The sequence below is a fragment of the Melospiza georgiana genome, chromosome 4 (assembly GCF_028018845.1).
Source record: "Melospiza georgiana isolate bMelGeo1 chromosome 4, bMelGeo1.pri, whole genome shotgun sequence".
In the NCBI taxonomy this organism is placed as follows: Eukaryota; Metazoa; Chordata; class Aves; order Passeriformes; family Passerellidae; genus Melospiza; species Melospiza georgiana.
The window spans coordinates 36,854,615-36,879,394 of record NC_080433.1 but is presented as its reverse complement, the minus strand read 5'-3'; the positions used below and the strand labels follow the sequence as shown (position 1 = coordinate 36,879,394).

The 24,780-nt window shown below is 37.7% G+C and overlaps 1 protein-coding gene across 5 annotated transcripts in view; it reads left to right on the top strand.

Moving 5' to 3' along the window:
* Window positions 1-24,780, top strand: part of VEZT (vezatin, adherens junctions transmembrane protein) — a 49,318-nt gene that overhangs the window by 7,081 nt on the left and 17,457 nt on the right. For 2 of the 5 annotated variants that reach the window (XM_058021959.1, XM_058021963.1), the window contains exons 2-6: window positions 7,554-7,688; window positions 12,842-12,931; window positions 15,023-15,198; window positions 17,546-17,818; window positions 23,178-23,315. In XM_058021959.1, coding sequence (XP_057877942.1) covers window positions 7,554-7,688; window positions 12,842-12,931; window positions 15,023-15,198; window positions 17,546-17,818; window positions 23,178-23,315 — 812 coding nt within the window. Of the gene's footprint in view, window positions 1-7,553; window positions 7,689-12,841; window positions 12,932-15,022; window positions 15,199-17,545; window positions 17,819-23,165; window positions 23,316-24,780 lie in introns of those variants that run through there. The other 3 variants (XM_058021958.1, XM_058021961.1, XM_058021960.1) reach the window with 2 other exon arrangements.

The window sequence follows — 24,780 nt, the reverse complement described above, 5'->3', positions numbered from 1 at the left end:
GTCAACTCATCAAGCATTTCTGGATATCAGAAGAAATAGATTAAAGTATTATATGGACCATAGAGTGTGTAAATCGATATTGCCATTACTGTTTTTAACAGAAAATTTTAAGATGAATGTACACAATGATTCAGAGTAAATTTTGAGGTCTGCTTTTTAATCCTCCTCTGTATTTGTTGCTCTGGAGTCATGTACAGAGGGTTAATACTGCAGTACTCCTCTTACAACTTCAAGTCATGAATCAGCTTTCTTGAGACACTGGAATAGAAAGAATTGCTCAGTACAGTTTTCTTTTAATCTTCATAATGTGACTGCCTTTTTTTTCTTGATTGCCTTTCTTTTCAGTAAAGATGTTTTACTGTGTGTCGTTAGGAGTAAGAATTAATATGATCTGTGGTAGATAAGTTGATTATTTGAAGCTAATGTTTTAAAGAGATTTCAAAAATGTATCAGAAATATTTCACTAGTTTATCAGTTGGATGCATTAGTTTCATTGAGTTTTGAATATAAATGAAGGAGTAAATCTGTGAGTTAGTGACTGGTATAAAGCAAAGCAGCCTTGCTGTATCATCAGCCTAGTCTGATGAGTGACTTCTCACCCAAAACTCCAGGTGCAGAGCCGGCTGGCTTCTTATCTTGTCCTTCAGGGAAAGTAATGTTTACCACTTTTACTTGCAGTTTTTCCAGTATTTTTCATCTCTGTTAGAAAGGACCTGCTCAGCTTTTCACCTGCATTTGCAGGTCCACTTTTGATGGGTAAACAGTGCAGAGCTCGCAGTGAATTTCAGTGCTTTATCTAGTATGTAATGTTTTTTTCTAATGCTTTTCCACGATGGCAGTAATGTGCAGCCACCTGCTGTACAATGCAAAGGAAAGAGAATTCCCATGTCAGAGATACAGTGATACAGAAATATACAGAGGCTGTAAAACTTCCCAAACTCTTGAGGACACGGGTTCATGCAAAATAGGTACATACAATGGAATCCCAGAATATGCTGAGTTGGAAGGGACCCAACTGAGTCATCGAGCCCAACTCCAGGCCCCATGCGGGACACCCCAATAACCACATCACAGTCCTGAGAGTATTTTCCAAATGCTTCCTGAACTCAGACAGGTCTAATGCCATGGCCCCCTTCCTGAGGAGCCTGCTCCAGTACTCAGCCACCCCTAAGGTGAAAACTTCTCTCCTGATACCCAACCCAAACTTCCCCTGACCCAGCCCCATGCCACCCCCCCATGCCGAGTCCTGCCACTGGCCAAAATATTGTGCATCAAAAAATATCTGGGAACAGTAACAGATTAATGGCTTTAAAGTAGTTCTCAGAGCCTACTTGTAAAGCAGACGATACGGTAGTGCTGGAGAAGCCAAGGTCTGTGCTGCTGTGGCAGTGAAAGCAGAATAAGAAATCTAAATGACTCTCTGGCTGCCTTGAAGTCATTGTCTAATAGCAGCCGTGTCAGCAGCGCCTGGCTCTTTGTCAGCCGGCACTCAGGAGAACAGGAGGAGGTGGTTACCAGCCAGGAGAATATGACCAAGGCTTTTAAACACCATTGCTTGGAAAGTCTTATTAATGGCTGAATATGAGATCAATGTGCAATAATTCTTTCAAGCAGCATCTTTTTAAAAGCCTTTAGCAATCTGTCATCTTCGTCTCCCTCCTCCCAATTAGAAAGCCACATTAGTCAGGAGAAATCGCATGATCCTGGGAAGTTTCAAACTGCATCCGCTGATGCTGGGAGGAAAATGCCTCTGTGCAGGGCCACAGGTGCAGTTACAGTGACAGCTTCTTCACATCCTCATCTTGGATCATCCTGGAGGGACAAGCAGAGAGAAACGGGGAGGTGGGCGACATTCTGTCAGGTGCCTGGGAGCAGTACCAAAGAGAAAAATGGAACACGCTCTTCCAGGAGACGAAGATCGCGCTGTCTGTGAGTGTTAGCTCAACTTTTTCACATCTCTTTGGAGAGAGGGGAAGATTTCAATACTGGTAATTTGTTCTGAGTTTAGCCACCTGTTCAGCATACCTTAGCCTTTGCTGTCATTCTGGTAGAAATGTTTAATCTTTTGGGGTTTTAAACTGATAATTCATAATTGTAGTTGTTTTGGAGGTGGCTTAAGCTCCCACAGTGTTTTTGACATACTGGAAACCTCAGCTTTGAACAACATCTGTATTTTAATAGGAGATTTAAGCCTTTGTCCAATGTCAAATGCTACTTATAAGGTTAATCTGTTTAATTAGCTACTAAGTGGCAAATTGTGTTATAGTAAAGAACAGGGATGAGGGAAGCCCCTGTCTTTATTGGAGAAATCCTGAGTCATTTACTTCATGATGCATCAGCAAAAATAATTGGGTGTGGCTTTGATTTTCAGCTGCTATTGTAACAAGGCTATAAAAGCTAACAGTGTCTTAGTCTCTGATATGTGCCTGCAAAGTTTTTCTCAAAATGCCTCAAATATTAAAGTGTGGTATCTGTGCTTGCAAGGCTGTAATAGATGTAAGTATTTCAGTATTTATCTATCAAAAGCAACTGTTTTCTGAGGCTAGGGAATTTTCTATTAATACAGCGTTTCCATCACATAGTAATAGGCAATGTTACGTCTGATTATATTTTAGTGTTTGCCTTGATTTTGATTATTTTTAAATTTTTTACTGTCTTATAATTGCAGACACAATTGCAGTCTTCAGTTTAGATGATGTTTTTTCCTAACCCAGGTCAGTGCTTTTAAAATAAGCATTGGGGAAGTGTTAAAGACCCACAGTAATTTATAGTGGACTGTTCTTTAATCCTGCAAAATATATCCTGGGTTTAGAAATGAGTCTCAACCACTTTCAGCAATGAAAAGAGGAGAATTGTAATTAAAGATATGTTTGTGAATGAAATAACTTTTAGCACTATGGATGTAAAATAAATATGCTCATGGAGTTGTGAATGAAGAGGAAATTATTTTCTTTCTTGATTTTGTTAATGGAAGCTTAGATAAACCTATACTGTACTGTAAATGGTTACAATTGAATGACTTTGAAGTATTACTGTATACTGAGTTAGAAAAGTCATAAAAAGATAAGTGTTTTTTTTGTTGGTGTCTGCTGAGTCCATAGAAAACTCTGATTCTTCAAACTTTCAGAAACTATGTTCCTACTCAGTACATCAGCTGTTTCTGACTATCTTGCTTCACTTGTTAACAAGTTTTTTCATATATAATCTGTATAAAGTACATCAAAGAAGAACGGGTTTTAGTCTTCTGTCTGTTCTGGAACTATTTCGTTTCCAGCACTCATTTTGGACAATTAACATAATTTTAAAAAATGCACTGGCCCTAAATGTAATCCCTGTCTCCTGTGTCTCAGAAAGTGACTTATAAGAAGCAGCAGCAACTTGGAGGAAACTTTAGGAATAAATACAGCATATTGCTGAAAAACCTTGTTTTGGTATCAATTACTTTAGATAAGGTACCAAATTGATACCAATTGATAGGAAATATTTAGATAATATTTCCTATCAGTAACTGATAGTATGATGGTAACATAATAATAAGCTAATTAATTTTTTAAATTTCCTCTCTACTTTTTATATTATTCATTACCACGTCATTCTGCCAGAGACAACTAGAAATAAACAAACAAACCTGACTGTCAAACAGGAGTAATACTAATGATTCTACTTATTATCTAAGCTGAGAGTGGTTAAAAGTAAAAATTCAAAAGTACATGGAATAGATTCCTCTAGAATAATATGCTGTATTAATAGGAAGATGAGATTTTGTATTTAAAATTCCCTCTTTGTGCCATCCACTGAAACAAACTTGCTGTCCCTTTACCTTACATTCTAATGTAAAAGCTTTTTCACAGATCTAATTTTTTTTATTATTACCACCTATTACTGCTTGCAAGGATAAACTTTCTGGTATATCCTGAATTTCTTGAAATAAAAGTGTAGCATTTATATCACATGCAGAAATGTAGAAGGTGTTGTGGGTTTTTGGTTTTTTTTTTCCTTTTTAATGTTGGACTGTTGTAAAAACGAATGTATGAATTCTGGGCAAAAAAAGTTGGGAGGAAACAAGGCAGAGGCCTCCTATTTTCCCCAACCAAGAAGTGTATTTTTTTGCATATTATCATGATATTTGCAGGTGAAAGCAGCTGAGCTGACAGTGCTGATGAACAACAGCATGAGTTGAAACCAAGGAACTTCTCTCACATTTAGAAGTGCATGTTCAAGAATATGTGCAGGTCTGCAATCTTTTTTATGGGAAAGAAGGCTTTTAGGAGTGAGAGGTTTGGGTAAGGATCTAAGCTAAAAGCTTAGAGCTATAATTTGTGATACATTAGACACATTATGAGATTTAATTATTGCTTTTAGAGCTTTGTGAGGACAAAACATGCTTTGTAAGCATTAAGTGTAGTACTTCTGTCTTTTATGCTGAAACACAGTATACAAAATAGTAAGTTTTAATGGTATCACATTGCAATTGTGTAGTAGCATAATTAATAATTTTCTGATTCCTTGATAATATTGGAAATTTTGTATGAATGTCCACACATAAAATCTACCCTTTGACTTTTAAAAATTGCTTTAATGGATTTTCTAGCCATTACTTACATGTCATGGGAGGTATTATCTCTAGATTGGTGGAGACATCCTCCATTTTTTCCTCTTTGATTATAGGCAACCATGAGTTATACAGACCACAGAGCTTTGCAAGTGACAGGCCAGTAGGAAATGAAATACAATAAATAAATAAATAGTGTGGGTTTGTGTTAGCATAGACTAACGTATGTATGCCATCTGTAGTATTTCTAATAGGAGTGTAATCTTCAGATTTTTCTAAATAAAATGTGAGGCTGCCTGTGCTACACAAGAGACCTCATTCTTAATGGATGATTTTTGTGATTAGTTGTTAAGATTCCTAATAATCTAATTTCAGAAGGGCCTCAGCCCAATTCTTATTCATTGCTTTCTTTGTCCACATCTTGCATGTTTCTAATGGATTCAGAAACAAGGAACGATGGTGGTTTTACTTACATAAGGAATTTTAGTCACAGCATAGCTCTTGGTCATTGAAGTTTATAAAAATACAGGATTCTTCCAATATGCAAGTAAGTTCTGCTAATAATATTTCAGAGCCAAAGAAATCTGTTAGAGGAAGATTTTGTAGCCTGAGTACTTTCTGAGAAACTGAAAGAGAAGACCCAACTGAAAGATAAAACCCATTATCTAATTAAAGGAATAGCATTTACATTAAATTTTAATTAATTTTGATTTCCTAAGCTAATAGTCAGAAAACTAATTTCCAGTTCTGAACAGGGTTAAAAATGTGTAAATTTACCCATTACAAGACCATGTAAAAGCCTTGTAAGAGTTAGTCAGAGGGGATTTATGTAAACCTAGTAAGGTGCCCATATTCTACCTTAATTACAAGAACAAATAAAATTATTCTTCCAAGCTAGGGGCTGAAATCTGAAATTTCATTAATGTTTGGAGAGATGGTGTATTTTTTACTGTTTCTGTAGAGTAGAAAATCTACTAATTACGGTTAGATGGAAGGTTGTGATGTAGCTAGGCAACCAGAAGAATTGGGCATTCTTACATCTATGCCATATTGCACTTACTAGTGATAGCTTTCCAAATTTTAGATAATTCATTTTCAGTGGATAATCTCTGTCTGTCTCTACCTCTCATTCTGCCTTCCTTCATCCGTTTTTGTTAAGAAATGCAACTCATCTAAACAGCAATAGCCCAGTTTTCTTGATCAACTTTTAAAAATTATCTCATCATGGACCCCAAAGAAAGGTGCACCCTGAGATAATAGTAGAAAAACTCCTTGTTATTTTTGGGTTATTTTGCCAGCTGTCTGTATGCTGGTGAGTGCCAATAAAGAGCAGTCATGTGTCATATAATGGCAGGAGCCTAGATATGATTTCCTTGAAGTTCCTGGAGCAAGCCTTACAACTATGATTTTTGAAGAAAAAATTCTCTGTTTACCCACTACTTTGTCTGTGTCTTCATCTAAATGGGGAAAATTCCATGCTACCCTAAAAGTTCTTGTGTGGAGCTGTTCAGGTTGTTCAAAGTGAGTTGGCAGTGCACAGTCTGGCTCTGTATGAAAGCCATTTTAAGACAATGTTTTGCATATTTGTGCATATTCTCAGTTTTGTCCTGAAGTTATTAAGTGAATTTCACTGGGTCTTAATTAGGACAAGTATTCTAGCCTATTAAATTTTCTCCTCCATTTTAATTAGGGAATTCTGGTAAAATAGCATGTTCTACTTAGAGAGAAACAGCTGGTCCAGAACAGCACAGTTGAATTAGAGTTGGATGCATTTTGAAAAAGTACTCAACCATGGAAGAGGGCTACTTGGAGAAAACATAGGATTGTGTCATCCATCACACTGGGAATTTCTCAGAAGGAAATGAGTCATTAACCTATCCTAGTGTTTTGCACAATCATTGTTATTATTGTGAGTGAGTGTGATTGTCTGTACCTGTGAGTTAGTATGAATATTTAAGTTTCATGTAATGACTGGATGCTGAATCTGTTGTGAGTAACTGAAACAGAGTAAACAAAAGTGTGATTTTGCATGCCTTAAATAGATAAGAGGGATTAAAATAGCACTCTGGTGATAGGGTAAGAAAATTCCTGAAGGTAAAAATTTATTCAGCTGGTATGCATGATGGCTTCCAAGTTTTATTTCATGGCAAGCAGTCATTTGAGATTTGGCTGTGTTGGTACATAGTCAGAGTTAGGTGGGCCCCTTCACAACTTGCACCAGCAAGTAATAATAGTCAGCGTAACAATTAGTGGTAGGTGTTCTGTAGGTGGTTATTTCTGCAGGCCTCCACAACTGTGCATCATTTACTGTAAGGTTTTTACTTTCTGTATACAGTATTTTGGTTGATAGTACGTTAAATTAGGATGTTGGTGTTCTTTCTATGCAGTTGGCTAGTGTTTGCATACTCTCGTTAATAAAAATTTCCAGAGCTCAGAATTAATCTCTGTCTAACTGGGCTGCATCAGACAAATTGCTGAGAGTTTATCTTAAAAATGAAGTCACTTTACGTGTCCTGAGTAGAACTGAAGTTATCCTAGGTATTGTTTTCATCAAATGTGCCCTACATACTGCCATATATGTAGTTGTAAACTGAAAAATAAGAGTTAACTAAATCTAGATACCTGCTGCAGATACCAGGAAGATATTTCACAGATCTATATAGATAAATATCTTATCATTCGAAATATCACTGTTCTCTGGTGATCAGAATTTTGTACTTTTTCTGTTTTATTAAGGACTGTAAATCATTCATTTTGCTGCAGTTTTAAAAAGTTGAGTTACTTTTTGTTTGTATGCTGTGGGATTTTTGTTTTAAGCCAGAATACCAGTATCATCTTTGGAGAAAGCAGAAGCCTTTTTCTAATTTTTTTTTCCATTTCTCAATCCATTCATTGCTCACTGTGTGGTTGCTGAATTCACAGTGGTGTTTTGTGGGAAACACATAATGATTTTTAACGCTGTTTTTATTTCTCCTTTTTCTTTTTATAACTGCCTTTTCAGAATTCCCCACTGTACCAATATCTGCAGGATTTGGGACACACAGATTTTGAAGTATGTTCCTCAGTGTCACAGAAGGCAGAGCAATGTGCAGCAGCAGAAAGCCAAAGGGAGCAGACTGTGCGTGCTGCCCAGAAGGTGAGCAGTTTCCTGTTGCTGAGTATTTATCTTCTCACAAGAGAACTGCATTGCTTCACAAATAGGAGAATTCAGAACAGAAAGAAATCACTTCCTCTATTTAAAAATACAAAGGCAAAAACTCCCTGACAATGAACCTCAGCCCTTTATCATATCTGGAAGTTGTGGTTAATCAGTATAGTTTGGAGTGTTTCTTTGCACTCACATAAGCTGGGGAAGCAAGAAGCTTTGATAAATAATTTTTGAGTGTTAAAAATTATCTTATGTAGTGGATCTTTATTATGTTAGCTTAGCATGATGTTCTGGGAATAGAACCTGTAATTTTCTAGAACAGAATATTTATAGTTTCCAGCACTTCCCAGGCATTCAGTTGCTAAGTATAGCTTTGTCTGTGACACAACATATTAAGAAAGAGGATTTCTGGGAACTAGAAATGCAGTAACCAATTTGAATGAGATAGTTGATGTGGATAGCTATTGCATTTCTAATAATGATTGCTTCTATCACTGGTCACAAAGCAAGGCTGAATTTAAATTGGGATTTAGCTCACCATTTTCTTTATTTTGAGCTACCTTTAAAAGTATTCATGGAAATATTAGGTCTACCACTTTTGCTTTTCAAAGTTGTCAGCTGGCACTCACCATAACCCTCAAGAAATCACCTGAAAATATGTTTTCTCTTTAAAGTTAATGGCTGGTTTGTGGTATGTTTACACTGAAGGTACATATTCTGCCTTAGTGTAGGAAGATTTTGATTAAGTGTTCGTTTGTTTGTTTATTTATTAAATATTTACATTTCTTCACTGTTAATTTTAAAAATAGGATGACATTTCATTGGTTGATACTCTGTTGGTTACTATGAAGTAATGCATGGACTGTCAGCTACATTATTTTGCATAGTTACTTTTGTGGCAGTCAGCAAATCAGTATGATATTGTGTTTGTGTATATAATTTCCACTGAATTTTATACAAAAGTGCTGTGGGGTTAAGAACCTCAAAAGTATTAAGATATACTGCTTTTAAAAACCACAGGTATTCTGGTTTTTTCCCCTCCCTTCCCCTCAAGCATTTTACACCTAATTTTATTGTGTTGGCAGCAATTCTTCCAGTATTGTGTCAGATGTAGAAGTAATTTTTCATGGTTTGCCTTGCAACTTGAAGGGAGTGGGTGTGTGAAAATGGGCTGTCCATTTCTTATAAACACTGGGTGATGTTCACATTGTCTCATCTCTGTCTAGACAAGGATACATAGTAGAAATGAGGAAGAAACCTGTGTGTAATTTTTAGTGATCAATTGTCAGAGATTCTTCCTGCTGCAATTCCAGTACCAGTTGGGAAGAGTTAACACTTCCCTTTTGTAACCTGATGTCAGAAAGTCTGTTTTTGTCATTTGATTTCTGTGTCCCATTTTGGTAGGGTGTCTCAACTGGAAAGAAATGAGGGAGAGGCAGCTGGCCACACATTTATAAAAGTAGACTGCATTTAGGAGGATCTGAGGCTTTGTTGCAATGTTTTTATGACATACAGACAAATAATTTGCATTCCTATCCAGTAATTTCCTCAGTTTTACATGAGACTGTTACCATTTCCCTTCTCTTGGCCTTCACTGGCCTAGTCTACTGAAATGATAAAATGTGTGGAAAATAAATGGTTTCTGACTTCTGAAAATGTACCTACCCGCAGTCCCAATATAAAATGATCTTCCTTGAGGCTTGATGTAACTATGATTACAGGGAGCAGATGCTGTTCCACACTGAGTGATTCCCAGTATGTATATATCACTTCCCTTCTGTTCTGAAAAGCAAGTTTCCAAATGCCTTAAACACTTTATTAAAATAAGAATGTAAAAGCTGAAGTCTTGCCTTGTCTTTGAGTTGTTTCCTCCTCTTTTGTTCAGTCAAGTAGGAACCCTGTGCAGCTGAAAAGCAGGTGACATGCAGCAAGAATCTGGCACAGCAAAGGTCTGCTTTGGGATCTTCAGAGACTGACAAAACAATCTGAGGAGAAGAAGAGGTTCCTAGTTACTGATACAAATATTTCTCTTGTGTCTTGCTGTCCTGCCAAGCAAAGTGTGTTGTTCAGCTCTAAGGAAACGCAGAGGCACCAGTTGAATTTGAAGCAAATCTTAAATACTTCTCAGGACATGTAGTTTTGGTGGTGTTTTTTTGGCCTTTTTTTTTTTTTTTAATTGGAATATGGTCTAAATAAACTGTGAATTAAAAAGCTGTAAAGGTGTTTTAAGGTTGTGTTCTAGAGGCTGATGAAATGCCAGGCTCCCATCTGAGGGATTATGGACGTGTGATTTAGCATAGTAATTGTAGGTGCAGTGTTCCTGGCTGTGCCAGTCTCTGGAGAAAGTTACAGCTGTAGTCCTGGTCTCATGATCTCAAAAGCACTGCTAGTAAGAGGTCCTAGACTTGTTTTCTGGAATTAAATCTCATTTGGGTAATTCTGCTTAATCTTTGCAGAATTTATCACTTCCCATTTACATCTTTCCTTTCTCAGCCATTTTCCTAGACTGCTGTGGCTATCTGAATGTTTAAATTGATTATACTGTCATACCTTGTCCCACCTTAGATATGATGATATTTTTCCATTAGAACAGAGCTGGTGCTGGAGGCAGCTTCTGAGAATTGTGTTGGGGCTAGCTGTGAGTAGCTGTGCAGGTGACCTGATGTGGGATGGCAGAGGGACCAGTCCTTTGCATTTGTCCCACCCACTTAATGCAAGGTATTCAGTGTGTAGCATTAGCTTCTTCTGAAGAATCTCTCTACAAAATAGAAATAGTCCTTAGAATTATTTTTTAGATTCAAATTAATTTGCCTAAAATGTGCATGTACTATGCTAATATTTTTTAAATGTTAGGAGTTATACATCTTTGTTATTTAGTTTACAGAGAGTTTGACTGAGTGTTGTTCTAAAGCTGTAAGAATACTCTGGAAGCCCTGGCAACATGACCTGACTTGTGTGTTGGTGAAAGTAGTTTTACTTGTCAGTAACACTCCCAATGGGAATGCAGACTGTGAGACACTATTCCAGGATGTGAATAATTCAGTGTGTTGCTGTACTGTATTGGGTCACAGCCCAAGACAGTGGGTTGTCTTGTTTTGTATTTTCAAGCACTGACTTGCCTGTTGAGTGTTTATGCAAGCTCAGATCTTTATTTTTAAACTAAACCATGGAGAATAAACTAAAAGATTGCTTATGTAGCACGCTAGGGTTTTTTTCAGTAACTCCACAGTCTAGTTTAGTAAGGTGGTAGGAGTGTAAAACTATCCTTGGTGTAGCTTTAAGTGTTCATGATAAAAATCCAAAGACTTACAAAGGCTAAGCAGTTGAAGATTATAAAATCCAAGAGGCATATTCTTAAATTAAATGGATTACTCTTTCCATACCCTGCTTTCAATGTACAGGGAAAAGTACTTTTCACTGAAATACCTGTCTGAAATTCAAATGCAAAGCAAGACCTTTGTTAATTTAATTTCAATTTTCAACAAATTGTAATCAGAAAATTTTACTTCCTTTTGCACTGCTCTGCAAGAAACCTGAAGGATGATCTTGTGCTGCAGTTAGTGACATTCTTCTGACTTATGTAATTGCCCTTGAGCAACATCAAAATACAATCACTTGGATTTATTCCACAGTCTTAAGTGTGAATTGCTGGGATAGCTCCTCCTGCTAAGCCACAATGATGTCAGTGTTTCGGGAAGATTATTATCATTATGAGATCCCTGTTATTGGTTTGCCTCTTCACTGACCTAAAAACACTTCCTTGTGGCATAGATCTCAAACTCAAACTGTACACAGAAAGATGAGATATTTGTTAAGAAAAGCTTGAGTTAGCTTACTTAAATGGGCACCAAAATAAGTTATTTCAAAAACTGTTGAAGCACAAGGGCTTTAGGGTGATGGTTCCTTATGTTAAGGCTGTTTTGCCCTGCCTTGCTGCACCAGAGTGGTCACACTGCCTTTCAGAAGGCTGCCAGGCTGATCACAAAACTCTGAGCTCCTCTTCCTTGAGTTTGTTCTTCTATTTCCCACTTGTAGTGGAGGGGAAAACCGAGAAAAATACAAACAAGAGGGGAACAAAAAATGGAAAAAAACCCAAACGAGGGAGAAACAGAAGCTGTCACCTTTTATACATTGAGGTATTAGAATCTGTATGGGTTGGGTTTTTTTATTATTTTGAAATAGTATGCCACAAAATGTAGGCATTTCACAAATAATTTTTTTAACATACATTTTACCTGATTGTATTACATGTCAGCAGTCTGAAGACTTGAGACAGGGCCTCAGAATTCATGAAATACATATATAACTAAATATTTTGAAAAATACTTCCTGTCAGTTCAGTCTGAGGAAAGTAGATAGAATGGTGTGTCAAAAGCTGTGCTTTTTTCTCCATCGAATGGCTGCAGACTTAAGCAAAACCATGCATCCATTCAGTTATAATCTGTCATGCATCTTGTTTTAGGAAGATACATGTGTAGAATGTGTTATGAATGAGAGGGAGTCTCTCTATTAGTGCATCTTAAGTTACATTTATAGCTCAGACAAAAGTGTGGATTTAGGTTGTGTGGAAAGCAACACAAAGTACCTGGTGGTGCACACTGGTGTGGACAGGGAGTTTTTGGGGCATTTCCTCCTCTTACCATCACTCTTCCTGTCTCTGTTTACAGCTCCTCTGGAGTTCTGCTCAGGCTGCAGTGGGCTGCTGAGGAGAGGTTGTCCCTGTTCTGGTCTTTCACTTCTCTTCAGCCTACCAGTCATTTAGCCTTTGGGTTTTTATCCCCCAGGAGAGGGAAAGTCTTTCCTATCAATGCAGTAGCTGCCAACTTGAGATCAATATAATCTTAGCTGTAGTTATTTTTAACAGAACAGCATAACAATCCATTATGCTCCAAATAGGTGGGGTTACTGAAGGTTTTATTTTATTCTCCTGTTCACAAGCATACTGACAGGAAGCAGATGTTTTCTTAGTGTACTCTGAAGTTAGGCCAGACACAGTAAGTGAAACTTCCTTACAGGTACTTGGGTCTGAATTAGCAAGAAAATCAAATGCAGAAGTAAAGGATTTGTCTGCTGTTATTTATTTAACTTTGGCTTTCGTTTTTGATTTTTTTTTTAATTGGAATAATTTCTGTTCCTTTCAGCAAGGCATCCTGTCAAAACTAGTTGAGTTTTTTAGAAGCTGGTTTCCTTTTCCACAGTATAAGAAAAATGATGACATACTTCACCGACTGGTAAGTGATCACTTTTTTTATTTTTCCATTTCCTTTCCTAATCCACAGGTCTTCCTCTCCTCTGTATCTCATCCTCTGAACATCATCTTTGGTCTGTATTGTTGGTTTTGGCTCTAAGAGTATTACTTATTCTTTAGATGATACTAATTCTGGTTTTCAGTTACTGTGCCAAATTGGACACAGAAGGACAGGAACAGTATCAGTAGCTGGGTTAAAGATGTTCAAAATGTGGAAGATAATAAAATATTTGAGAAATGTAAGAAATTATTGAAAGCTGAAATGAGTTTAATTGCAGTGTAGGTCCCCTTTGGTGGAAGGCAGTGGGGAGACACTGACTGAGAAAGTCCTCATGTTGTAGCCTAGTGCCTCACAGAGACCACCTGAGACAGAAAGTTCTAGAGCTTCAACTGTGTATTGCTTCACCTTCTGTTTCAGCTTGTTAGCTCAGGCACAGCCCCACCACAGTGCAGCTCTACTGCCCCAGGACCCATCCTGGCTTCTTTGTTCCTGCACTGCTCTCTACAGGGCTTCTGCCTTTGGGAAAGGCAAAGCAAACTTTGTTTGCTCTTTCTCTGCAGCACCACTTTTCAGTCTGGGCTTGTCTCAGATCTGCTTTAACTTGTACCCTGCTCCTTCATGCTCCTAGTATGGCTTGCAAATGTCACTTCAGACTGTTCCAGAATCTAGAATTTTGATTTATTTTTTTTCTACCATGATGTAGGGATAATGGTTTCAAATGGAGCTTCAAAAGAAAACACTGAGCAACATGAGATGTTAGAATTTTCCATTTCTCACAGTTCTGCTGTATCTCAGTTCACCATTATCTCAGGAGGACATAATTTCCTCTGAAAAATTAGTGATCTTTGATTAACTTTTTTCTTCCTCCCTCTTCCCCTATGAATCAAGGGTAGTAACAGCAATTTTTAGCCTTACTTTCTTAAGATGGAGGCATAACTGAAGAACATGGAAAACATGTTTGTCCTGCTGCACACTCCAGCAGAGTACTGAAATGACACAGGATGCATCGGAGGAGGGCAGAGTTTCCTCTTGCACACAGTCCTGAGACAAATGTTTTCCATTAAAAGTAGAATGAAAGTTATCTGAGGTGACATCTGTGCATGGAATTAAATTTCTCAACTAGCTATCTTACGGTTTCATAAAGAATCTCATTCTGTCAGTGACAGAATGAAACAGATTTTGTACTGTGAAATGTCACATTTATGTTAAAAGTTTCTATTAGAGACTCTTCAGAAATACTTTCTTTTCTCTCCTGTACTTGGCTAGATTCAGGGACGCACATGTTCAGTGTTTGTTGGGTTTTGTTATGACATTCTTAACTTGAAGTAATTATGGTTTGCTGCAGTATGCAAATAAAAATTTCAGGGGGCTACTCTGATGGTAGTTGTCTTCATGAGCTCCATACTTGTCTTCAAGAGCTATAGTTGGGGCAAAAGTAGCAAATGCTAATGGCTTAAAATTCTCAACCACGTAACTCCCTAAAGCTTGCCTGAGGTTTAGGAGGTGGGAGGTCTTCAGAGCCCCATGCTGTTTCATGTTTGGATGGAGGTCCCTTGGGAAAGGTACAAAATCCTGCAGGAGGGTACTCCACTGCCTTGGCTTGAGGCTTTGATCCAGTGCTGACGCTGTTGTTATTAAGTGTCCACAAGTGACATTTGTTGACTAATTAGCAGCATCTCTCTTTCTCTCTGTAAGTTTTGTTTGTTTGTTTGTTAATGATATAAATGATGTCATGACATTTTTAAAAAAAGTAATTTTCTGTTTTTTTAATTGGCATACTCTGTGGTGTGTTTCCAGTTATTGTTACAATCTGGGTGAGATCACAAAGTCAGTGTGATGCATCCTGCAAGCCTGAACTGTTAGGTAGTGTGTGAGCTTTAAAGGTTAAACAAGTTTAATAAAAAAGTAGCTACTTGTGCTATATCTGAAACATTTCCCTGCTCTGGGAACAGATTGTTGTCAGTAAAGTGTAGGGTGTGTGGGTGTTTTTCTTGTTCTGCTGACTTAATTTCAAGAATTTGCATATTCTTTACTAATGCCTGGTTTTTCTCCTGCCCATTTGTATGTGGTAAGGACGTTGGATTTCGATTTGACACGCTCCGTACCATCCTGCAACAGGAAGTTCTGCTGCAGGAGGATGTGGAACTGATTGAATTCCTTGACCCCAGTATCCTGTCTGCAGGGCAGTGTAAGCAACAGGAAAACAGACAGCTTCCAACGCTACGCTCCCTAGCAACTCCTAATATTTGGTATTGTATTGAGGATATCTACCATTATAGTCACTGAGAAACAAGCAAAAAATATATTGTGCATTCTTGATATAAAATGCAACATTAAAGTAACTATATTTTTCTCATGTCCTTGGGTCTTTATTCTACTAGTCCCCAGATTTTTGTATAAGTGTATGTAGTTTTTCCATTGGGCATTTTATTGAAAGAGTGAATTTTAATCTGAGGTAACTGCATGAACATGAATGAATACTCCCTGACTAATATATTCTATAAGAAGGAACTAGCATAGCTGATTAAGTAATTAAGTTCTGAAGCTATTTAGAGGTGATTTTGAAAATGAGACATGAGTGTGAAGACTGAATTAAAAAGTGTTTATTTTGGTGTGGTCTTTATAAAATATGTTGTGTGTGAGGCAGCAGTATCTGAACAGCTACCACCTGTATTTAAAAAATAACAATGCCAGTGGTTGTTCTGACAGTGTCTTGCTTGGAAATGTCGTAATCAGTAGGAAAAAATATCACATAAAATGGGTCAGTGCTATTTTCTCATATATACCCTAAAAAAGTAGACAAAATTATTATAGAGTCACACCTCAGCTGTTTAAGTTGTGTCAATATTGATGCTCTCTGTCAAACAAGAGAGCTTTGGAACTACATTTTTCTGGTCTTGGCATTATTCAGTTTCTTTAACTTTCAGCTGATAAAGTACACTTACAAAATTTGTGAATGTTGTTCACCTCCCAGATGACATCAAGTTTGTGTTTTCATTGACCAGAGGTCAACAGTAGCTTGGAGAAATACCTTGAAAATGATAGAAAATTCAATAAATACCAAAGTTTAATGCTACTCTTGGGAAAGAAAAGTCAAGTTAAGAAACACCAAGTGATGAATAACTGGGTATGCAGTACTACTCCAGGAAAGGATCTGCATATCTCTGGGATGGAACAGTGTTATGATATGTACAAGGTGGTGGTCAGTCATCATTTGTTCTGTTCAGAAAATGGAAGGATATGGAAAAGGAGGAAGAATAATGCAATTAATCTGCCAGTGATTCAAACTGGGACTTGGGGGAAATCTTCTGAACTCTAAGGATACTTAGGAGTTGGAATAGCCACGACACTGGTTGTGGAATCTCCATTTTCATCTTTGGTCTGTCCCTGATGATCTGGGTTAACCAACCAGAAGCTGAAAATGAATGAAATGAGCTGCTAAATCCCTTCTAGTCTTTCATTGTTGTGATTTTATTTATTTTATTCGTGGTACTTTTTTTTTTAATGTACCAAGGAGGTTAGAGACTGTGTGTCTGTCCCTTTCAGCAGTAGTTACATATTTGGAATATTTTAACCCTGAATTTTTACTAAAACCTTTCAGTAGCCAGAAGCCTGAAAGAGTTAACACTTGTAAATCTGGTTGAAATTTGACCACAAAACTGTCCAGGATACAGAAACGCAGAGATTGTGCCTTATTTTAGAAATGGAAAAATATTCCAAGTCTATACTTCCAAACCTAAATGCAGGATACACAGCTTTAAAGGATGAAGGAAAAAAATGTATTTCATTGAAAACATTCTGGAAAAGTATAGTTGTAACGCACCTTGAAGCTGGTATCCCATCCATCTCTCTGAAGAGTGTGATTATTTTACAAAACCATGTAGTAGTATATATGAAACACAGTGTATTTTCTAGCAGTTACTTATTTATGTTGAATTTTTATAGAGGAAAGTAACAACTTTATAAGCTTTTTAAATGTCTTTGAGAAGTCACTGAGATACTCAGAAATCTATTCTTTACGGATTTTCAAAAGGTGCCAAATTTTTTTAAAAGATTATTCAAGCCATCTTTATAAAATTGTGTTAGAAACTAGTGGTGCATTGGTGTCCAAGTTAAATGAGTCAGACTCTAGAAAAAATACAGCTGGCACTAATTGAGGTATTTGCTACCAAAAGAAACATGCCCTTCCCTACTGTACTCTTGAACCTGGAAGTACAGATATTACAGTTCCTACACACCCTGGTTTATAATGCTGAGTAGTCAGGTTTTTTCTTTTTTTAATTTTCTTTTCTATTTTTTTAAAGTCATGTAAGTGTGTAAGAGAAACTGACCTTTCAAAGTGGTACATTACTCTGCTACTCATGCTGTAAAAAAGCCGAAGAAAGGTTTCCTTAGAGTTTACCAGCCAAGTAATATCATGTACGTGTTCATCTAAACCTGTCACAAGGAGTAGTTTTCAGTGGTTACAGCTCCCTTCAGGACCTACATAAAAGCCCCACAGCAAGATCTTGTAATCTCAAATGTAACTGAGAAGTTGGTCATTTTCCCACCCGTTTCCCTGAGTAATGTGTGGTGGGGTGCTGTCTCTGTCTGCAGGGATGTCTCGCTGTTCCTCGCCTGTGTGAGTGCGCTGCTCATGTTTCCCTCGTGGTGGGAGGAATCCTCGTGGCTGCTGTGCGCGCCCCTGCTGCTCTATGCAGCCGCTAGGGCGTGGGGCACGTGGAGGACGGCCAAGCTGCAAATGTCCCTGCGGAAACACTGCATCCAGCTGGAGGAAACAGTGGCCAATAGCCGCGCCTTCACCAACCTCGTCAGGAAAGCTCTACGGCTCATTCAGGAGACTGAAGTGATTTCCAGAGGATTTACCCTGTGAGTCTGTATTTCACTTTACTTAGCACACAGATCCATACAAACCGGCTGTTGTCTAAAATTGTCTTCTTACACTGTCTCTCATAACAACTGGAATTACTGGAAAACATAATACTTAAAGGTTTTAACTTACATGAAGTAGTATAATTACCATTCATAGTAAAAGTATGAATTCTATCATCTCAGTGTTAAAACCCCACATCCTGATGATGAATTAAGTCTCACAAAACTCAGGTGCCTTTTGAATGTCCTGCATTGCTAGCAATGAAATATATGAAGAAATAGACTTTGAACTAAGTTAACTATTTTGGAGAGTCATTTAGAGAGTTTATCTTACATTACCAAATTGATGTAAATAAACTGATCTGCAAGTAATCACTCATATTTTACAAAACAGGATGACATGAAAACCATTCTATTTTTATTTAACAAATATATCTGAAATAATGAGAACACAATAATCAGGAAAAACCATCAAACATCATTTCCCACCTCAAGTAAAGTTAACATTAGTCTTTTTTTCTTGCATACAGTTGTTGAAACATTTAGATTCTTAAGTTACTTACTGTTGAATTTGCCTCTCTTCCACTTAAGGGATGCAAAAGTGTTTCTGGTTATTCAGCTCTTGTAGTTATTTGATAAGGTTTGCTGATTTGCTGTGTGAAAGGACATCAGAAAGTGTTCAGTGTATGCAGTGATTCCAAAGCCAACAGGCCTGTTTCTGTGCACTCTCATTGCCATGGATGCTTTTGCATTGTAACCACTTATGATGAATCCATGTGTGCCAATTCTGCTTAAGGCTAAAGGAGGTGGGAAACACCAACACCTAAAATACAGTCAACTTCTTTCTAAAACAAAATGAGAAGTTCCCTTGTGGCAACAAGATGTTTATTCATGCCAGACCAACTATTCTAAATTTAGACACGTTCTTACATGCAAGTGTGCAACTTTAGACTTAAAATTCTGGATTAATTTTTTAGCTTGAGATACCTTCAGTGTATTTCACTGAAGAAATGTTTCATTCTGCCTTTGGAATGCATAAGCATGTCTTCACTCTGCTAGCTATGTGGTTTTTGTTTTGGTCTGGATTTTTGCTGAAGAAGCATATACTTGAGCAATAGGCAGTCTTATCTTTGCAAACGGGTTCTTAAAAGAAATTATTGTTCGGGCTTGTCCAAATTACAGATGAGAAAAACATTTGGATTTTTGCCTAAGTTTAAGCAAACGAACTTGTGGTCAATGTCTAAATTGCTGCTGCCTTGTTCTTTTACTACATATCTTAGATAACAGATTAACAAAAAACAGACTGGTCTTTAAGCTGATGCTTGATCTAATAGCTTCTTTACTTGAAACTTTGGCAAGCTTTTCAAAAGACTTGGGTATATGGATGGAGTGGGAGAAGTTTGACTGTGCCAGCATCTTCACTGGAACAACTGTACAGTATAAAGAAGTCAATGCTGTACAAATTTTGGGTTGGTTTAGCCTAGAGGAACTTCTCACTCCAGAGTGTCCTTTTCTGCATCCACATATGCAAGAGATGCTGCTGCACGTGGCAGTGGGAAATTCTTTGCTTTGGGCACCTCTTGGAGTATGATCCAAAATGCTAATTTCCCTTTTTTTTTCCCTAGAATTTTCTACAGTAAACCAGCAGAACAAAGTTTAGTATTTTCTCCTGTAGTAAGGTTATCAAATCTTAGTGCTTTTTCAGAAGGAGTCTCATGGCAATAGAAATGTTTGCATTTGAAAAGTTACTGAGTATCCTCTTGTATTATTTTACATCCTAGAAGGAATGAGATTTCAATGAGGTGCAGCATCCTGGTCAGTGTTGCATGTGCAGCTGTTTTAAGGTACTGCTAATTCAGCACAGGCCTGTGCATTGACCATATTGTGAGTGGAAAGATACTGCAGCTGTTATTTAACTAGTGCCAAGTTCAGACTTTGGTTGTACTTAGCTAAACTCTAACAAGGCAAGTCCAGGTCTGCAGCTTTGGCCTGAAGTTCCTCATGCTCCACTGCTGGTTTTCCTCCCCATGACACCATCCATTGCTGTTCTCATAGGCTAATTTATACATCCATTGAGATATCTATGGCTTTGCTTTATTCTACCCTATTTGCCCCTTGTTAATTGATACTGGTCTGTCTCTGTAAATGGTAGATTATTACTGATGAGGTTTTGGTCAGTTCTCTATAGGTTGAGTGGTTTATTACTGTGTGGTAGTGCCTGCTCTACTCAAATAGATAGTCAAACATCCTTTTGCTTTCATTCACCTCCCAGTAAAACTGACTGCAGCCACAGGAACTAGAACAGGAATTAGATCAGGAACTAAGAACTTGAGGGGGGAGCTTGGATTAGATGGCCTCCAGTGGTCCTTCCAATCTTAACTATTCTGTGATTCTGTAATCCTGTCAGACTTCTCTTACATTAGCTGCTCTCAAAAGCAACTTGATTTTCTGATTCCAGCCTGGCCTTTGGAAGTGTTTAAGGCTCTATTGGAATCTCAGGTGTGTCTGCTTGGTACCAGCTCTGTGAGGCTGAGGCCTCACCTGGCTGGCTTGGATTACAGAAATTGTATAGCAAAGGTAGGGCAGTATTTCTGTCTAATTGCTTCCTTTGCAATTAGCCAAATGAAGCCTGATCACAGGTTGCAGCCTAGAATTTCTGGAGGGTAATGAAAGTATGCCCATTATCTTGCACGTCATAAAACAAGAACTGAAGGAATACATAATGGAAGCAGCAAGTGTTTATTCCCTTGCTTGTCACCAAAATAATTAACTTATTTTCTGAAATGCTCCCTTTCTATTGTATTTTGAACTTGAATTGAGCTCTGTGAACTTAATACATATGGATGTATATTAGCATCTTTAGAGAACTGCTTTCCTGGTGGAGTGCAGTAATAGATTTTTATTAATGTGTTTATATAAACTTGTTAAAAGTTGAAAGCCAACTTAAGATTTGGCTTGTAAAATTAATGCAGAAACATGTTGTTCTATACAGTAAAATGGGTTTGGAGCCGTAGAAAAGGGGAAATTCACCCTTAAACTTTCTTTGCTTCTTGCTACTTGTGGCTGATATGCAAAGTTGATAACATTTTGATAACTTGTAAGTCCAAGTAAAATAGAGGATAAGAGAGAGACTTTTTACAAGGGTGTGTGCCGATAGGACAAGGGGGAATGGCTTTAAACTGAAATAGGGCAGGTTTAGACAAGATATTAGGACAAAAATTCTTGACTGTGAGGATGGTGGGACAGATTGTTGAGAGAAGTGGTGACTTACCCATCCCTGGAAGTGTTCAGGGCCAGGCTCTATGGGGCTTTGAGAAGCCTGGTGGAAGGTGTCCCTGCCCCTGGCAGGGGGTTTGGAATTAGAGGATCTTCATATTCCCTTCCAACCCAAACCATTCTGTGATCTGTGAAGATAAATGAAACATTAGGAATTTAGGGATATGACATGCCTGACAGAAAGACATATAATAGATTCTACTAATTAAATTAGTCAAATAAGGAAGAAGTTTTTTATAAAAAGCACGGAAGCAATCCATTCCAGAAGGAAAGCAGATTGTTTTGCTGCATACTGGCAGTACATGCTGTGCTTGAGTTATGCTATATTTGTTCTCTATAGGAGCTGGAAAAGTCTGCATCACTAGTAGAATATAGATCCCTGTTTCTTTTTTATGGTAGAAGAATTTTGCTCCTTTTCTTTGAGCTTTCTTCTGACAATTCACATGGGCTTGGGTCTACAAACTGATGTGAGAGTTTGTGCATAAACACTTCAGTTGTTACTTCCAAAAGCTAGGGAAAGGTTAGAGATTGGCATGTACTGCATTACATGCTGTGTTCCCTTGTGAAAGATCCAGCAAGGCTAGCATTTTCAATTTACATTTAGAAATGGAAATGAACACAGTTTGGTTATTTTTTTCAGATTTTAAAGTCGTTTATGAGATGTTATATAAACCATTTTAATAACACATAATTTAAAATGGTATGCAGATATTTTCTATAGTATTTCAGCTAGCATATTCAATATATGGCAATATTTGGCATGAATCTGCTTGTGTTAATGGTGTTAAACATACTGATATATGGTTCCAGCCTTGCTCACTGGGTGGGCTGCTCTGGTTTTCATATTTGATAGTGAAGGCCACAAGCTATTTCCCTTCCCAAAGTGCAGCATGGTCCAGCTGAGCACATGGAGTAGGACTGACATTTTCCCAGCAGTGTCAGTCTGCTGACTTGGTCAGCTTTTTAGTCAGATGGACTACAGAAATAGTTTCCAATGGAGCAACCCCCCTCAGGCTTACCAGGTACCCTGTATGCTTTTCCCTTTTAAGTGACTGCACATGAAATCACCTCTTCACCCTGCCCTGGGAAAGGTGAGAGCAGAACTGGGCTTCCAGTCCCCAAACAATAAATCACAATTGATTGTCCTGTTGTCCAGACCATGTTAATTCCTGAGCTGATTCTAAAATCAGTAAAATCAGTCCCAGCAAGCAGAGTGCACCTAGGCTGTTTCCAGAGTCTCAGTTACAGGTTTGACATCAGATTGTACATGAAAAGATACAGCTGGAGCTTAAAGTTCCACAGACCTGTTCAATGTTCACCCAGACCACAATTCATTTTATTTCCAGATGAGATGATTTCTTACAGTGCTAAAGCCAGTCTGAGTCATATTCTAATAGGCAAATGGCATTGTTTCTTTTAAATTGTATATTCACCTGAATAGCCAGACACGAAATGTATCTTCCAATATGCTTGTGTGGTGTATACATGTCATGTGTTTACCTGTCAAGACTCTCACAAACATAGCTGCCATTCATTGCATGATGATAAAATCTATGTCACTTCTCTAATAATATTTTTCTTCACCTAGAAAATTCTCTGCATCAGGAAGGTTAAAAGAATATAGTGTTTGTATGGAAAGCTATGTGTTGGCACCTTTTTCCTGCAAAACATACTGAAAAAATAAATTTGGATATAAAGAGGCATATGTTCAATGCATGTTTATTAAAACTTCCAAAGCTGACAGTGGGTTTGTAATAGTTTTGTATCCTGTTAATGTTATGGTAAGTCTACTATTATTAGACCATTTTGGAAAATTTTAGAGAAAATAAATGTGCTCAGGAGTTTTGTCACGGCTCCGATGATAATAAATTAAGGCTATTTACTGAGAAATCTTGGCTGCTGTTTGAAATTTTGATTAAATATATCATTGATATGATCAGGGTTTAGTCTCATAGTTACTGAGTGATTTGAGAAAGCCTTCTAAATAATGAAATAGGAAAACTGATGTACTGTTCTTTAAAAATACTTTAGGACATCTGTACAGTTGTATCACATTTTACTTTTCAAGTTTGCTTGACAGGGTCAGTGCCGCTTGCCCATTTAATAAAGCTGGACAGCATCCTAGTCAGCACCTGATCGGCCTGCGCAAAGCCGTGTACCGATCCGTCAGAGCCAACTTCCGAGCTGCAAGACTGGCCACTCTGTACATGCTGAAAAAATATCCTTCCTCTAAAAACCCACCACTTCAGGTAGTCCATGCTGCCTACTGCCACTTGTGCCAATGCTGAGGGTCAGGATGTCTAGAAACATACAGCATCTAATTACGTAAACAAGTGAAAGAAAAGGTAGCTTGGTAAAGTGGGGCTTGTGTTTGGTTTGGAACATGCTTTAAATTTGCCTTTTTGTGTACTGTGCAGTGTGATAAGATTCAGTGCACTGAAAACTTTGTATCATTATTGACACCCATGCTTTGGTATAAGTGCTAGTGATGCTTTTCAGAGCCCTTCAAGATTTTGTTTTATAATTCCTCTTAGCCCAAAATATCTCTTGCACCAACATATCCTCTTCTCTGAACAATATGACCTTTCACTCAACATCCCTGTGTTCAAAGGTAAGTTGGTTTTCTTCTACCAAATTATCTGCAGCAAATTAAGCTTTTATGTTAATGTATATCTCAAATATGTTGGAAGGAAATCAGTCTGATGAACCTGTGACAGAGAATTAAAAATTTTAGGTCACAGCTTTATTCATGGTGGTACAAATTGCATACACTTGATATGTTATCATTTTCACTTCTATTCAGTAGAACTAGAAGTTCAGCAATATTTGCTTGTGGGTGGTGTACCCTCTTTTAGTTAGATAGCTGCCTTCAGTGAGTACAGTTAAATATTTTTTACCTAATTAAAATTTGTTCCCATGTAGAAGAGAAAATATGCAGTCACACTTTAGCCTTATACCAGGCAGTTGTGTCAACTTGGTAGACCAGTGATTTAATGAGAGGGAAAGTCATATTGCTTACATTTTGTGTGGGGAGACAGTTGGGTACTAGCAGAAACAACTCAGCATTTGCTCACACCATTCTTGCTCTGATTTGTTCATGTCAGCAAGAGTGCATTGCTTAAAGTCACAGAACAAAATGCCATAGAAAAGAGTATTTGTCTTTGAAATCAGAATCTAAGGTTATAGCAGGATGCAATGGCTGAAAGCCTAAACTAGGAATTAGGCACTTTGGGTTAAGTATTTACAGGATGTCGTGCAGACCAGTTCAAAAGCTCTCTGCACTGTCCTCCATTGAATTGTGTGGTAACTCAGGCAGTGCTTCCCTTGCCATGATAGCTGCTGAACACTTTTATTCTTAAGAGCCTTGTGGGTTCTGCATCATGGGAATCTGGTGTAGCTATATACAAGCTGGATGGAGGAAATCTTGTAGCTTGTGTTACTGGCTGATGTTAATAATCCCATCCTCTGCTGGCAGAATGGTCTAATTTGAACTATTTCTGTAGGTAGGACTTGGGCATTGGACCATGTAAACTTAAAAAGCTTGGATTTTGGTGTGAGGTGATGTTCTTTGCTGTCAAGGCATTAATAGTGTTATTTTTTTATTAGTGATAAAACCAGACATTGGATAAGAATATTTTAAATTGAGTGATATCTTACACCTTTAGAATGGAATGCATATAAAA